This window comes from Streptopelia decaocto (genome assembly GCF_964273445.1).
Source record: "Streptopelia decaocto genome assembly, chromosome: 4".
Lineage (NCBI taxonomy): Eukaryota > Metazoa > Chordata > Aves > Columbiformes > Columbidae > Streptopelia > Streptopelia decaocto.
Genome location: NC_138658.1, coordinates 53,835,188 through 53,852,757, shown reverse-complemented (window position 1 = coordinate 53,852,757; position 17,570 = coordinate 53,835,188). Strand labels below are relative to the sequence as shown.

At 44.4% G+C, this 17,570-nt stretch overlaps 1 protein-coding gene across 2 annotated transcripts in view; it reads right to left on the bottom strand.

Annotated features, from left to right (window-relative positions):
* Positions 1–12,510: 12,510 nt before the first annotated feature.
* The window catches only part of PDS5A (PDS5 cohesin associated factor A), a 78,786-nt gene continuing 73,726 nt past the window's right edge, over positions 12,511–17,570 (bottom strand). Inside the window, exons 32-34 of one of the 2 annotated variants that reach the window (XM_082050305.1) lie at positions 15,506–15,858; positions 14,290–14,440; positions 12,511–13,707 (exon numbers count right to left, since the gene is read on the bottom strand). In XM_082050305.1, coding sequence (XP_081906431.1) covers positions 13,672–13,707; positions 14,290–14,440; positions 15,506–15,858 — 540 coding nt within the window. In that variant the 3' untranslated portion in view covers positions 12,511–13,671. The remainder of the gene's footprint in view (positions 13,708–14,289; positions 14,441–15,505; positions 15,859–17,570) is intronic. The other variant, XM_082050306.1, reaches the window with a different exon arrangement.

The following is a 17,570-nucleotide window of genomic DNA, read 5'->3' as shown; positions in this document are numbered from 1 at the left end:
GGAGGAAAGAGGAAAAGGTTCTCAGGTGAGCCTGGTCACCTCTGAAACAATGTCCTGTTAACTTTTATTTCTCTCATGAAGTTACCTCATTTTCTTCTCTACTGCGAAACACTCGTCTTCCCCTTTCCCCTGATGTGTAGATGTTGGATACTGGGGTTTGCCCTCCATCCCTTGCTTGGTAGCAGAGAGACCTTGATGCCAGCTGGGCTGCTGGCGGGAGGGGAGCTTCTCAAGAGCTGAGCTGGGAAGGAAACATGACCCAGCATTAAGGAGACACCTGTGGTCTGAAGTCCCTCTGAATTTTGACATGTGAGTCCTTTATAAGGAATGTTTTTGTATTCTTGGTAATTATCAGAGTTGAATATAGGGATAATGTTGTACGAGGTTAGTTTAACTGCAGCTGGGGCTGAGCCCTAGGAGTTTTGCTGTTAGTGTTCAGTTTATCGTTGTGAGTTTGTACATATAAAATGGTAGTTCTGTTTGCTGTAGGACTGAACATCGCGATATTCAGGGCCCTGTGCATTCCCAGACCCGGAGCTGCCGTGCGGTCCTCTCCGGCTGCACGTTTACCACTTACTTACAACAAGAACATAAAACATGAGTACAGTTGCTTTCTACATACAAATAAATGCTGCATTGTCTTCCTCTATCGTGTAAGAAGACAGCTTGAAACAGTACTTTTGAAGTCTAAGTGGCCCCATTTTTCTAAGCAAGGTATTGGTGATGAAGTTTACTGATTGCCAGAGCGTCAGTCAGATTTCGCTGCTGAACATCTTAACATGCATTGAGCGAAGTAGTTTATCCCTTGTTTGTTTCGTTGGTGGGGAACAAGAAACTCCTTTCTTGTCCGGTTCTTCAAGAACAGTAAACTACAGCTTTGCCATTTTCCCACGAGTGCCAAAAGCCCTGACTGCATCGCATCCCCACTCGCCAAATTCACAGCTTCCTCCCATTGCTGCTGCAAACAAGCTGTGTTCTCAGTGTGACAAACTGGTACATTTTGGAGACAAAAACTGAGGAACATATCCTTCTGGGGAGATGTGGCACTTTGTGCTATTCATCTTGCATAGTCAAAACTTTTTTTAAAAAAAAAAAAGCTTGCTGCCGAGTACAAAGGACCTTGGCTGTAATGGGTTCTGTAGCAGTTATCTGAGCAGTTAGGTACTAATGGTGTAGGAGCGTGTCTTGTTTTTTTTAAATTATCATTGTATTTAATTGTTTCCCAAGTAAATTAGTGTTGGAACACTGACATAAGGAATATAGGATCTTCCTGTTGTCTGAAAGGAGGAATTAAATAGCCAGAAAGCAGCTTACCTTGTAACACCAAATCTGCGTTATGTGGTGCAGATAACAGAAACATTTAAACTATGCAAATGTAAGCTTAACAGCTGCGGATCAGATGAGGCACTGCAGAGCACACGGGTTGCTTATGGAACTGGAGAAGGGCTGGGGGGGAACCAGAACAGTCTCAAGCGAGAGTTGTTTCCAGCGCTGGCCATGTGCTGCGAGGGTGAAGGGTTCTGTTTCCAGCACAGGGAAACCAAACTGTGTGTGCATGTCCCGTGTTTCCTTCCCAAAGCCCAACTAAAGCCAGCTGGGACTTGGAGGCTTGCCCAAAGGGGGAGAGGTTAGAAAATGCAGTAGTGAAAGTTAGTTTTAGTTAATGTCTGCTGATGAGCAGATGCAATGAGAAGATGAGGTGTTTTCTCCTGGTGTGTTTTGTTGATAGAGTTGACAAGAAGCGTCTGGAGCCTGGCTGCTGACTTGTGATCAGCTGGTTGGTTTTGTACAGTTTTGATGAGCAATTAACAATAGCTAGTGAAAGCGCATTTCGTCATGCCGCCTGTGTCGCAGAACTAAAGCATGAAAGGCAAGACGCTCGTTGGGTGCCTAAAGCTTTTCCTGGGAAGATCACGTAGGTGTCTTCTCTGTTCTCGTCCTCGTTTTGCAGGCGCAGCGTTCTCCCATGGCTGGGCACGGGGGCAACCGCTTCTTGGTAGTTTTCTGATTTCTTCCAAACCCATCAGTAAATGGTGTATCTTGCTCTTCCCGTTTGTGGTGTTCGTGTCATCAGCTGATTCATCAGCAGGCTCACAGGCCCAGCTGTCCTTTGCATATTTTGCTTCTTGCTCAGTTATCCAGCTGCAGTGCTCTGTAGGTTTCAAGTTCAGATTTGTTCTCCCTGGACAAACTCTCCCGTGAATCATTTGCGCTGTGCTGTGATGTTCCTTCTCTGCTGTTACCTGCTTTGTAGGCATCAAAATAGCCAATCGCTTATGGTGCTGAGCCGTTCATCAACAATGTAAGTCAAGATCCATGACTCGACAGACGAGGAAATGTACTGTGAAAATGCTGTACTTGTCCATTTTACGGTTTGCGGCAACTGCTGGTGCTCTGTTGTGGTGTCTGAAGGAGATGCTGTCATCATACGAATGCTGATGTCAACTGTTGAAGAACCCTGCTTTTCACTTACCTTTTCCATCCCAAATTCTGACTTTTCTAGTTAAAATATTTACCAATAAAAACGATATTGCAAGAGGTTGGTTCCTGAGCATCAGACTTCGTGTACAGGAGGAGCGGGTGGGCTGGAATGCAGCATCAGTGTTTTTTGTCTTGAAAATAAAAACTACACAAACACTTTTGTACACAAATGATTTTTTAATAAACACACATTTTAAAAGATGTTGATTTTCACTGGGAATGCTTAACAATAAATGCATGTTTCCCTGAAAGCAGTTCTTATGTTATTTCCAGTAGTTGAAGTTGTTCTGAGAGGGCAGGGTCTGCTGCCTCCCTGGCAGTCAGGAGAGAGAAAGGAATGACCAATTCCATGATGCACATGAAACATTTTTGAAGAAGGAAGTTGTATGAATACAAGCTGTGTATTCAAAGTGTGTCTTACTTCAGGTGAGAGCAAGAACCTAAGAAATACATGTACAACACCTTGTGTCTCCTTTAAAGACTATATGTGAAGAAACAAAGTCGATAACTCACAGAGGAAAATGTTCTTGGAGTTTCCATTTTTCATCTCATCTTTGTGCATTTTAAACCATGAGATTTGCATAAACTAGAGTTGGTTCTTACATGGGAGGTGAGAGCCATTGGGTAATAACACTGCCCTGGTTTCTCAGGTAGGAAGAACCCAGCAGAGAGGGTGACTATGGGTTTGTTTGCCGCCAGTACGTACTTTTCACTTTTTTGGCGTGACTCTGTTGTCATTTGTTAGATGGGGTGAAGCAGTTTGTGGGTGTCTGCCCAGTGAAGCTGGGTGTGATGTTCTGTTTCACATCTATGGCCCATCTTTGGGGGTGTGTGTGTCCCTGGTGGGTTTTGCTGGTTTCCAGGCAGGCTCTGCTGCAGGTGATGGTGCTGCACGGGTTTACAGAGTTAAACCAGTGCTGTAAGGGGTTGGCTTTTTCATTTAACTTTCCACCCATCGCAGGTTGTGTTGTGGTACACAGATCATTGAGCCCCTCTGCTGCGGGGGGCGGCTGCTTCTCTCAGCCTGCCCATTAGTTTAGAAAAAAAATCCATATTTCCTTGCTCTTGTAGTTAGAAGCTTCTACAACATGAGTAAGGGGGAGCTGCTTTATACTGAAATACTTGCAAAGTTGTCCTACAGCCTTTGTCATTTCTTCCAGCACCTCAAAACTGAGTTGTCAGGTGAAACAGACAGACAGTGCTCAGCAGCTCGACCCCTCTGCTCAGCTTTCTGTTCTGAGAGCTCTAACAGTGACACACTGGGCTCTGATACTGCTAATACAGCAAATCCAGGGGTTTAAATTGTTTTAAGGTCAAGTCTGGGTCTGGAGCATCCGTGTCTGGTATAATGTCAAATAAATTACATTGCTTCACTTAGTGGCTGCCTAGTGTTGGAATACATTAAGTATTTAGGTGGATTTGTGGCAGTCTGGTGTAAAATAAAGGGTGGTCAGGTGGGAGGGTGAGGAAAAAATGAGTCCAGTGTTGCTGCGGGGAAGGCAGGGGAGAAGCTGTTTTGTGGAGCTATCGGACCCTTCATCAACCCGAGCCCTCGGTGTCCAGCTGCCCTTGCTGGCAGCTGTGGGGCAGGGTCTGGCCTCATGGCCCCAGCTCCTACAGTGGGTGCCTCGCTCTCCCTGCCCTGGGCTCCTCCTCCGTCTTTCCCAGAACTTCTCACAGCTGGCAGCTCAAGAACACGATAGGTGGGGAGCAGTCAAGGCTCCTGCTGCCTCTGTCTGAGAGGTTTGGGAAGTTCCCTGCAGCTGAGCCAGGTCCCTGGCTCACGGGAGCAGCCCTTGCTGCTCTCGGGGCAGAGCTGGCTGTCCCCATTTTAAACATCTGCCCCTTGCCTGGGTGGAGAGTTGGGTATGAGGTTGGTTTCCTTAAAGCAGGAACACCTCACTGAGCACAGCCCCAAACCCAAGAGCTGGGTATGCTCCAAGGTGGGTTTTGGTTCAAAAAGCAGACCTAGAACTGGCTGGTCCCGTTTTGCACTGCATTAGGAACAGCCTGGCAGATAAGCCTGTTTGGTAACAAAGCAACAGCACTGGCAGTCACTCCGTTGGTGCACGTTCATGTTTCCCTTAAGTGCAAGGCTGAAGAACAAACCCAGACACAGTGCAGGGCCCAGGTGTTCCTGGAAGTGGTGGCCAACACGTCCTCACATCACTGTGGGGAGCTGTGTTGGACTTGAGCTGGTTTATCTGTATAGAAAGTGGTTTATCTGAAGCTGTCAGTTCAAATGGCACAAAAACCTCTGACACTGCTGGCTTTTACTGGTAACAGGGCAAACTGAGAAGTGAAGCCTGTGTATAAACTGCCCGGAGACGAATGCGCCGCAGGGATGGGGGCGTGGGGGAGGGATGTTCTCCTTTTGCTTGGCACACAGGTTTGCCATTGTAACATCTTCCACATTCAAGTCCTTAAATGGTCTGCACCACATCAAAAATGCCAGGAGTAAACTGTCTCCAGGCCATACTCGTCAGAGAGCTAGTTAGAAGTAGACATGTACGAACAAAGTAGTTACCAAAGTTCACTGAGTCAGACAATACAGAGGCCAAAACAAAACAAAAGGTTCTTCAAAAGAAAGGAGGAAAGAGGTTTTTTTTTTTATCTCGCTTATTTGCCCTTCTCCCCTGTGAGTAGTTCAGCAAGGGGAAGTGCAGAGTCCTGCACCTGGGGAGGAACCACCCCAGGCACCAGGACGTGCTGGGACAGCTGGGGAGCACCTTGGCAGAAAAGGACCTTGGGGGGACCTGGTGGACACCAAGTTGAGCCTGAGCCAGCACCGTGCCCTTGTAGCCAAGGCAGCAAATGGTCTCCCAGGCTGCATTAGACAAAGTGTTGCCAGTGGGTCGGGGCGGGGGGGGTGGCCCTGCCCCTCTGCTCAGCCCTGGGGGGGCCACACACAGCTTGGGGGGGCTGAGTTGGATTCAGCTGCTGTCTGTCCAGGTGATCATGGAAACAGGGTCTGTGTCTGTCACAGTCGCTGCAAAAGAAGCAAATAAAATGGACACAAAAGGGTGACGTCCTGCATTTGTGAAATGACAAAGCCCTCTTGCTAGCAGAAAGGTAAGGAAACAAACACCTCAGACATTTTAGCTTAAAGGTACAACGGTTTGGAAAGAAGGTAGCTTGATGCAGTCAAATGAAATTCTGGTATCGTCTTGGCCAACTGCTTTGGGCAGCTTCCAAAAATATCCTCAGGGAAAACATTGTTTTAAGAGTAGGAACCTCCCTCATTCCCCTGGCAGAGGTGATGAGCGAGTGCCCTCTGAACGTGGAGCTGCTCCCTGGGCGGGAAGGGGCTTGGGCACAACAGGACCAGTGGGCTTTTGGAGGAGCAACACGTTACCAGGGCTCTTTGTTAGGGGATTTCAAGGCTGAAGAGTGACCAAGTAACAAGCAGCTGTGAACTGTTGAGATCTGAACAAGATAGCAAATCTGCCTTGGTAAATTTAATAGGAAGGCACCTGCCCCTGTGACTATAGCTCTGGGGGTGGGGGTGCCTTTGGTCCCAGTGCCAGGCAGAGCTTTGGGGCTTGGGTCTCTACCAGGCATCCGACAATTCAGGCATCCGTGATGCTGAACATGTGCTAAGAGGATCTGTAGCTTCGAAAATAAGCGCTTGTCTGTTTAGGCCCTTAAAACATACAGAGGTGGGTGGTGGGAGCGGGGTGTTTCTCTGCCCCAGGTCACGATGGAGGTGGCACAGAACTCTTCCTCTGTGCAAGGTCACCAGGTGGGCCACAGGTGCCATCCAGCACCACCGCCCCACACCAGGCGCCGTGCCTGACCACGCTGGGCTGCGAGCACAGACAAGCCCCGCGACCGCCGAGCGAGGGGGTGAACGCCCACCCTGATGTGGCTGCGTGTAGGCTGAGCCCAGCACCTGCACCTACACCTCCCCGCTGCTCAGTCCCACCAGCTCAGCTCTGCTGCTCCGCTGGCTGCCTCTGCAAGTGCAGCCACTTGCACATTAGGGAACTTGCTGCCAGCCTGACCCGTAATAAAATAAATATATTGTTTTAATTATTTTTTTAAGTAGGTCAAAGCTCCCTCCATTATCCTACTTAGAAGGATTTTGGTAACATCTGCTGCGTTAGCAGGGTCAGTATCTGAAGGTTGCAGATGATACAAAAAAGCCCTTGAGTTATTCCCACATGCTGTCCTTTCTGGATCTGAGCACCACAGACACGTTGAACTTGGTGCTATGAACCACTGTCATGGCAAAAAAACCCAGGATCGGCAGGAAGAGAAAATGAGAAGAACTCCTATGATGAGGTGAAACTAGTGACACAACTTTTGTATATGGAAGGCCAAGCTCAAGTAACGCTCGATGGAACCAATTGTTATAATAGTTTTAGAGGACTCGGAGCCAAATACTCAACTAAATAAATCAAACATCTCTAGAGATGTACCTCCAAGCACATCTTAATGTGTGTGCATTGAGAAGAGCCGGGCTCCATTTGTTTACGCTCTGCCATTTAGGTATTTATACACGTTGATACCCTGTGATGGATGATCTTTCCAGGAAGATGTCTCTGAAACTTGGAAAGCCAGAGAGATGACCACGGTCAACACAACAGGACTGTAAACGCCACCATGATCTGGTAGGTTCAGTCTGTGAGGTGTTTCCATACACCTGTGGAAACCAGACAGGATTAAAAAGACACACTGATTCTGGGTGGGGCAATGCTGGATCTCCCGTCATAGCTTGTAATAGTCCAGATGAGCAGAAAACTTCCCTAAAGCATTTGGAGATTTGGCCATTCAGTGCATGTTGACCGACTCCCTGGCAGCTCCTGAGGTGACCCACAGCCCAGGTGACATTACGGTAACGAACAGGTCACCACAGTCAGTGTGGCAGGTGTACTCTGAGAAACAACTCCCCACTTGATGAAGAAAGCGAGTAAGAGCAGCAACCTGTGCCGAATTTGGGAGGACACCTACGGTGAACATGGGGAGTCCTTGAGGAAAAAGCAGAGTTTAAAATCTTGTTAGTAAAGCAGAGCCTGATAAACTGAATTTATCTCCTCAGAAATGAATCACAGCACAGGGCCCTCTTTCTCCCCAAACCCTTTTACGCTAGAAGCCGAGCTCACGTAGAGGAAAGTGAGATGAAGTGCAGGAGACGCCGTGTGCAGGCACAGATGGACACAGCAAAGAGGGCCTGGAGGAATAGCTGGGAAGCAACATACTGTGGCCAGGAGGCTGAGAAAAGGGGATGGGGAAGGGTGCTATGGACAGGTACAGGGCTATTGCTGTCACGTCTACTCCCAGGGCCTGCAGGGGGGCTTCTGTGTCCATGTCGCAGCCCAAATGCTGTCCTGGTGTAACAGCACGAGGGAAGAGGAGCAGTGATTGCTGCTGCTACCACCACCCAGAATAATTCATCCACGCTACGTATTGCTCTCTCCTTTCCTGGGAATACCCAGGGATGGAAGCAGCCAAGAGGTGATGGCATGAAGTACTTGGGCAGTGACAACCTCTCCTAATTTCACAGGAAGCAAAGAAGTTTGTGGGCAGCAGGGAGCAGTTCAGTGTCCACGCAGGACACCCTGCACAGCTCTGGAAACAGCACGTGAACCTCCTGGGAGAAGAAGGCTCAGGCCTCTGCCACCAGTGTAAACCCACCCTGTTTGTGGTTTGGGGGCAGGACTGAGATGGATGATGCAGAGACACCTGAATATATAGCAAAGCAAATGGTATTTTGAGTTTTCACTCGTACCACAAGGCAAAATATTCCGAGTTTCCCAGCTTTCCTTGGGGTGGGGTACCAGACCACGTGCCGACTGCCCAGCCAGACGCTGGCTGTTGCAACTTTTTCATGCCAAGGTAAGAAATCAGATGATTGCCTGAAGCATGCAGTGATAACCCACCTGCTTTACAGCAATCGGACCCATCGCTAAAGCAACTCAGCCATCATCACCCACCATCTCTTGCTTCAGAAGCTGTGGCGCAGCAGGGTCAACATACATTGATCTCCGCTTCCAGGGCAACAAGAGGAGAATGAAACGCCTGAACTTAAGCAGCAAAACCTGTATTTCTTGTTCTGGCGCACGCCCGCCTTGCAGCGCTATGAACACACATCCAAGCTCTTGTGGCTGTTCAAAAAACAGTCTTGTCGTGGGAGGAGGACGCTCAGTGTACACAAAGTTAATTGTTCGTGTGCTTCTTGCCTCGGCTGACACGCTGCCAACAGGGCTCTGCTGCCTGCATGACTTCGGCAAGTAACAAACGAGCTCGGATGAACCTCTGTGCTCCCATTGAAGAGCAGATGTGTCTCCTGATGGCTGTTCCTCCTCATCAAGTAACACAGGGCTCAGCTGTGCCACCCATCTCTGTTGCCCATGGATGTCTCAGCTCTGCTGACTGTGGATCTAGCACTGCAGCTGGTGATGAACCCACCAGGTTCAAAGTTGAACAGCTACTTAGAGTCACAGAATCATTTCTTGCCAAAGTTGAAGTGGTCACCATGAGTCCTGACTCTTCCTGCTGTTGAGTCCCAACACCAGCCATTGCACAGTCAGACAGTTCCTGATAGAAGTTTGTCATGACTTTCACTAGGCTGAAACACAGAGCAGATGTTCCGTTGCAGGTCAGAAAGGTCTTTCCCTCAGGTGAGCAGGAGGACTTCTTTCGGGGCGGTGGTAGATGACTGCACGCTGCCTGCTGCTGGCAGCAATCCCAGTGACTTCATGCAGTGTGTGTCAGGCACCTGTGAGTGACACCAAGGCTCTGAGGAACACTCTCACCGGTCTTTAGACACTTGTGATGCCGACCAAGTTCAGTTCAGTTCCTGGAGTAAGCGTGGCTGCTGCTTCAGCTCTTCGAGCCCGAGTGAGGGGGAGATTATCCGAACTGGAACAAGTCTGAACTGACCTTTTGCTGTGGTCCTGCTCCTTTCTTTACAAGCAGCTGCAAATGCCAAAAACTTGCTCATTTCCTTTCAGACTGCAGAAAATAAGGCCAGGAACTTGCCTTGCATGAGAGATGTTGCTACTCTGCAAAGCATTCTAGTGAGTCAGGTTTGCGAACAGGATCATCCTGTGGGTCACCACAGTGACTCGGTGCTACGGAATCTCTGACAGGAGCTGTGGGACTGGCCACCTTCAGGAAAAAGATCACAGAGTGTGAGATCAAAGGGAGAAACTGGGTTGCTCACCCTCTTCAGTCTCTCATGTGGTAGAAGTAAAGGAATAAGGAATTTTGGATCTGCTGTCCTGACCCAGGCCACGCAGGAGGGAAGGCAGAAGCTGTCAGCCGCCACCTCTGCTTCTGTACCAGGACTTCCAAGTTCTGTTCCTGAGGAAGTCCGCTCTGGTTTGCTGCCTTCCAGGAACCAAGGCCAATGGATCCAGGAAATGCTGGGCTTAAAAATTCTTTAAGGAATGGAAGCTGCTGTTGGTCTTTGAAGTTCAGGAGTATTTTATCTTACTATTGGAGCTTCCCTCTGAACATCTGAGTACCTCGGGTACTCATTGCAGGATGAATCCCTCCTCGTCAGAAATGTAAGTAGGGGAAGGCTTCAGGAGACATATCGAGTGCTGCTGTACTTTGCTAATTGGTGTTTCACACGTTGCTGTTCCCTGCGCCAACCTGTTCCTGCACAGAGATCCGATTCCTCGGGCCCAGCCCAGCTGTCCTGTGACTGCTGGCTGGTTATCAGCTCCGCACACCTGCAGCCTGGCTGGCAAGCCGACTTCACAGCCCAGCTGCTTTGGTTCGGGCAATTTCCTTCAGCACCGGTTTGGGACTTGATTTCCGTGCACTAACCCACCTATTACTGCTGACAAATATAAAAACGGAGCACACGTGCAAGCAAACTAGGATCCATGTAGATGATTTCTTAAAGAAGCCAATTTCCCATGTATCGTAAATGTTTGGTGATCCCACATCTTTTTGGATCTTCAGAGACAGTTGGACTGTGATAGCCCTCTCAGTTCACTTGAAACTCAAGAGCCAGTCTGATGTTGAACCTGGTCCAACAAGTATCTAAGGGCTGGAAGTAAATAACAAATCCTTATCTAAAATGTATCAGTTCTAAAACTGAAAGGCTTGACAGCACGTGCAGAAAAGATTTGTAATGCATGTTATTTTTCCTGTTTAAGATTGCTCTAGAAAACATTATTGTTTTGTCTAAAACAACTATTCAGATTTAATTTTGTTGAGTAGTAGAGGGTTAGTAGATTACAAAGTATGTTCTCAGAACAGCCTTACAGTCTCACTGCTGGGAAAGCCGGGCAGTCCAGGCATCAGGGGACACACAGAAACAGAAATAAATGTATGTCTGCTAAGAAACAAAGCCACACTTTCATGAAGATGGGAGCTTAAAGATGATGAGAACTTAGCTCTAATTATGTAGCTGAAGGTGAAACCTCAGCACCTACACAGGGTAAGGGGCATGGGTTTTATCAGGCTTCTTTTTATTCTTTATCACACATTAACAAGTAAAAAACACCAAGCATCAGTTTTCTTGTTACAATTCTTACATATTTTAATACCCCACTATGGCCAAGTACAAAACCCCCACCTCTTTCTTTGGAATAATTTGCCTCCAATTCCACAGTCTCATACTGATTACTCTTAAGCATCAGTAGCAATGCATAAATTATGTATGCATAACAATTTGTTGTCCCCTGTACTTCCCTGTGTTTGTTACAAAGGCTGACGGTTCCAGGTGCTGGCTGGCAGCTGCTGTGAGGAGCCCTGGCCTCAGGGGACGTGGTTCTTATCCAAAGAGGCAACTCCAAACTGTACCCTGGCAGCTCTCGGGACTTTGGAGAAGGACAGAAGTTCTGTGTGTAGCCTTGCCTGGGGCAAGTTCTGATACGAAACCAGTGGGTCACCAGCGGACCTTTCCTAGAGTTCATATGCTGCATTTTTGCTCAGTCAATTATACTGTTTTCTGAAAGACAATTGCAACCCCTGCTCTAAGTGTGGCACTGAACCTCCAAAAAACCCTTCTAACCTAAATTATTCTGTGATGACACCTTGAATAACTTGACATTTGAACTGATTAATAACTGACCAAAAAAAAAAACAAACAAACAAACAAAAAAGCCAAACCCATACCAAAAAAAACCCAACATAAACCAAAAGGGAAAAAAAAAAAAAAAAGAAAACCATAGACAAAACCAAAAAACTCCATAATTATCCACCTCACAAAAATCAAAGCTTTTGGAAAACCATTCTGAATATTTGTCAAGATTTGTAGATTCATCAAATCCAGATTTTAAATCATTGTTAGAAGCACACCGTAAGGTGCCAAAGCTAATTTCTAAAAGAGAGATTCTTTTTTAGGTAGCACTGGAAGACTTCTAACAAAAACATTTAAAATATGGCTTAAACCAAAATACTGTAACTTTTGCACGAGGGAAGTATTTGACCAGAGCACTAAAAAGAAACTACATTTTTGATCAGCAAATCTGTCTTATTTCAGCTTTTAGAAATGAAAACCCTGACGGATGTCTAATTAAATGCTTTTAAAATCCTCCCAGCCTCCCTCCACGGTATCACAGTATGTTAGGGATTGGAAGGGACCTCAAAAGATCATCCAGTCCAATCCCCCTGCTGGAGCAGGAACGCCTAGGTGAGGTCGCACAGGAATGTGTCCAGGTGGGTTTTGAATGTCTCCAGAGAAGGAGACTCCACAACCCCCCTGGGCAGCCTGTTCCAGTGTCTGTCACCCTCACTGAGAAGAAGTTTTTTCTCAAATTTAAGTGGAAAAAGCATCCATCAAAAGCATTTCAAATCCTGCAAGTCGAAGTGCCCTGTCTGCTCCAGGAGCGCCAAGCAAACCTCAGCTCCTGGCAACAGCATCCAGCTCTTCTACACCGAATCCAGGGACTGCACATTTCCCTTCTTCCCACACAACTCTGCAAGTACCTTCACCTAGAACACTTCTCTTTTACACAGGATAACTGTCTGCATCACAACTTCTGTGCTCAACGCAACATTTCGATGAAGGTCCATGCACAGATACAGCAAGTAGTTTTCTGTGAGAGAAAAAAAAAGACTGGCACGTGACACCTAGAAGCGTTTATTTTATGCAACAAACTTAAATATGATCATGTGTACATAAAAGTGTACACTGTTTCTATGCTGAACAATGCCAGGAAACATAATATTGATGCAACAATCTTCTAAAATAAACATTAAAAAATGAGCCTGGACAGGAAGACAAAATGCAAAACAGACTTACTTCCAATCAGCACAATGCTTAAAATTGAGAGCAATCCTAAACATTTCCAACTTTCCTTACAAAGCTGCCAAAGTCCAACTATTTTTAAAAATTGATTTTTTTTTCTTTACATCAATAATAAAAATCTGGTGGCAAACATTATAAAATCAAATGCTGGACTGTCTTTACTCCTTTAAAATTTAGAATATTCCAACAGAACCACAGGAGTAAAAACACTTAAAAGTGATATATGTTTTTATAAAACAAACATCAATATGTACACTTATTGCAAATTATATTAAACTAAAATGGAGGGAAAATTAAAAAATGAAATGTCTACTTGCGAATTAATAATAATTTTAAGTGATTACTTTCCCACTCTGATAAAAATCAGAAAGCAACATTTATAAAATTGCCACCACATGACTTTTCATAGCAGGGACTGAAATCTGTACATCTTATTTTTGCAGAAAAGTAGGCAGGCAGAAAGAATTATACATAAAACAGTCTCCAAAAGTAAAGCAAAAAACTTTTTGTGAGCTTTTTTTCCTCTAGTCTTGTTTAAAATCCATTCAGTAGACTTCTACTTTTTCTGTGAAACATGGGGATACCTGGCTCTAGGATCACGAATTTTCAATGTCAGTGTAAGGACCTCCTCTGGCTTTCTTTAAAAAAAAATGCAGCATGAAAATTAATGGTGTAAATACACTTTTAAACTCCAGAATGCAGGAACTGGAACCAAGTGTTAAGCAATTTGCTTAATTATTGACTTTTCATAAAAAAAGTCTCTGGGGAAATAAGTACAGATGCTTTTAGCCTCTCTCTCAAGAGTTTCTGCTTTACATTTCCATTGAGAAGGATTAATTTCAGGTGAAAGGGAAGCATAGTTTTCCTTCTGGTTTCAGAGCTGAAAGCTGTGTGTTTTGAAGTAATTTCAGTTCTTGTACAGGAAATTTCTGAATCCTAGTTTTTGCAGAAGCTTGGAGCATGCCTTTATTTGGCCTTCATTTCCTCCCTTTTGGAGCGAGTTTTCTTTTTACCTTTTTGGGGGCAGAAAAGGAAAGAAAAGTTAAGGACATGGAAATTACAACTGATTTTGAATCAAATTCCTGCCTACATACTTTACAATTTAGCTTTTACACTATTTTTTATATTCTTCCAACTCCATTTTGTATCTTCATAATAATTACATAATTAATTGAATATAATTGAATTTTCTTATTGCATAGCACAAGTTCCTAGTAAACTTGGAAATACACAAGTTAAATAATAATAATTATTCCATAACCGAGTAATGTCTTTTTCAGCATAAGCAGAAATACATTTACCTATAGCTTTTGCTGGAATCAGAGAATAAGAATGCTAACATGTTGTAATTTACTGTATTTAATTAACTAGGTTTATAAAAATAGCCTTACTTAAGAACCAGCACTACTTCTAAAGTTTTTCCAAGCATTTACAGTAACTTATAGATGTCTACTTAAAAGCAAAAACCCTTCCAGACGTAGCTATTTTTACACACATTTTTCTAGAAGACAGACAGACAAATTTCTTTGATTCCTTACTGTATAAGCTACAATAAGCCGCCCCCCGAGTTGTCCTATATAAGATGCCTGCTACACCTTAAGGAATCCTCCCTCTGCTATCTCTGTCTCCTCAGTCTCTTCCTGGCTGCTGCCACAGGCCTTAAAAAGATCCATTGCATTTTGGGAATATTCTGGGCTGGAGTCTATCTCCAACAGTGAATCTCCATCACTTCCAAGCACCTGGCTTCTGAAAAACGTTAACAATGGTTTGGCATTTTTTCCAACAAACACTGAGGTATTACATATTTTAAAGAAGTTGTCCAACAGAGGTGGTTTATTAAAGGCTATGGGTAGTGCAATTTGTTATGAAGACTTAAAGAATTTTGATGTATTAAACAAACATTGCAAGGCAGTACACAAATATTACTCTCTTGAGAGACCGAACAATGTACTAGTGTATGAATCTTGCTGTGAGAGCAAAGGGTAATTCTTTTTGACCAAGGCTCTCTGCAAGATCTTCAATTTACAAAATCTCCAGAAAGAAACAATTCCAATGATTCTTTCCTCTCTTAGATTAATTTGTGATTTCTTCCAGCACACAGGTTTGCTGACCTTATTGCTCTACAGCTTTGGACACTCTTGCATTAAAATTATTATTGTATCAGATTCAGCTAAACAAATTGCTTAGCGTTTATGTGCATTTGTGGTTTGCTTATATTAGAAATCAAATCAATGTACATAAATGCTACAGTACAGAAAAATAAATTATCATCCATGAGCTGTTTTGAAATTTACATAGTTCCAAATTCTGCTTTTCATTTACTTAAAATATATATTAAAATATTGTTAATATTAAACAAGCACAGACCAAACGTATCAGAAAGAATTACAGCTAGAATTACAGTTTTTTCTGTTGATTAAAGATGATAATTTTTCGAGCCGTTATTATCAATGAACTGGAGCAGAGCACAGCACTTGAATCCCTGTGTACCTGGCGGTAATGAAACAGCCTCAACTCTCAGTTCTTTTACAGAGCAGCACTAGTACGGGGAACCAGGATGCAACAGGCAAAAACGGGTTAAATTATCCTGTTCTCACCAAACAAATTCATTTCTCCAATTCCAGCTGCTCTGGTACTTACTTTGAAAAACAGAACACAAAACAAGATACGCTGGACCATTGTGTTTATAAGTCATTGTGGTTTAGTTGTGCCCTTTAACACAGGTTAGATCTGCTATAATGGCAAATTCGGGGTCTGACTCGAGACAGGAAAGGCCCACCCCACCCATGTATTTCATTGGTTTATTTTTACCTTTGTAGATCGATTTGTCTCTGTGCTGCTGCTGGCTTTTTTGCTGTGTCTTGCTGTTTTGGTGCTTTGGCGTTACCTGCCTCCAAACTCCCTGGACTTTCTTGACTGACTGCTGCCCTTTTCCTTCCCCTGACAGGTGGTTTATTAGATTCCTCATTTTTTGCAGAGGTGCCCTGAGGTTCAGGTTTGGATGTTCGCCCTCTCCTGGTTTTTGCTGCTAGTGATGGTCCTGTTTCATCTGCATTTTTTTCTTCTGGTTTTTGATGAATATTTTCAGTTCCAGATGCCGTTGCTGTTCTTTTTTTCCCACGTTCAGTGCTGTTTCCTTGTGTCGCCTGATCAGAATTAATCTCCTGGAAAATAAAAAACATTGATGTGAACAAAGGAAGGATTCCCAAAGGTAAACTCAAATTGTTACCTCCCTCCAACGGAAACATCAGTTTATAAAACAGAAAGTAAGCATTGTTATAATCACTGAATCATGTAATCATTTTGGTTGGAAGAGGCCCTTAAGATCATTGAGTCCAACCATAACCTAAATCTAGCACTAAACCATGTCCCTAAGAGCCTCCACATCACATGGGCTTAGACCTAGTAAAAGGTTTTACCAAACGGGATTTCTGACATTAACCTTGCAAAAAGATTTTCTACACTGTGTGCAATGTTAGTATGTGCACTCAATCTATCTTGCAGTTGCTTGAAAGTGAGATCAGAGTAAGATTAATAATCTCAGCTCTTCTCCTGATGGTTCTTCTGGGCAAGCTCCTTTACTGCCTCTCTGCCAACCAATAGGGGAGAACTGAGGAGCAAGAGTACCGATTCTGGTACAGCAAATTACATTTACTTCAACATACGCAAATTTTGAGGTCAACCTTCAGTACAAGTGCAGATTACTACAACCCTAAATGCCAGTGAAAGGAAAAAAATAAACAAGGCTTGCTGGGAATAAAGGGAGTAAGACCTAGTCACAAATGAATCTTGCAGCCTTTGGTAAGTCTTTGTCTAAATAGGTATGGCCTATGTGCATGTTTGTCTGATTCCACTGAAGAAAGCAATGGAAGTCATTGCGTTTCACAAAGTGGTGCCTGTGTATGTGAAACAGAAAGGATGGTGACATGGTGACAATGCCGGTCTCTGCACAGAAAAGCATCCCTGTGGGAACCAAGAGGGAGCACCTGGATGCTGGACCTTCATTTGAATGCCGGCTTCCGAAGCAGCGAGGCGGAGCAGCAGAGAAAAGGGCACTGCAGAAGCATGGCCGGGATGACTTCGCAAGTTCCAGCACCGCAATCAAGGTCACTCACTATTACAAGCGCTGCATCTGAACCAAGGACTATTTTGTTAAATGTTCTACTGTTATTTCTTGACTGTTTAACTAAGTCATGGGGTCTCTGTAATCTTTATTACTGTTCTAGCAGCCATAGGAGCCATTTACACCTGTGATTCAGAAGTTAACTGCTCCTTGAAAACTTCAACCTAAGACAGGTTTCAAGAACCTAGAAAGCATTTTTTTAAGATTTATTTCATAAATGCTTCGCCTAACTGCTCTGACTTTTCCAAAGAACCCTATTTTGGGGAAAAAGAAGAAAAAAGGAACTAGCGTATCTTGAAATTTGGGAGACTTTTTTTCTTCTTCATTAGCTCATGGATGTGAATATCACATGGATTTTATTTTAAAAGATTTTTTTTAAAATCTGAATTCTTCTATGAGATGATACAAACCCAAAACACCTGCTTATGACTTTCATTTCATCCAATCACAAAGAGACTGAGTAGATATATAACTTCTTAAAACGTGTACAGCATAAACCAGCATGTATCCCTACATCGTTAAAAAAAAAAAAAAAAAAAATCTGTTTTGCTTTTAGAATCAGCTCTGGTCAAACCTTCTGTTGAAAGCAGGGCCTCAATTATCCAGGGCCCTCGACAAGCCAAGCTGTGAGCCACAACATTCCCCCACTTTTCTGGGCAACCTATTCCAGTATTTAATATTCCTCACAGTGTCGAGGGGTTTTTTTTTGCTTCTACCCAGATGGAATTTCCCCTGAAGCAACTTCTGCCTGTA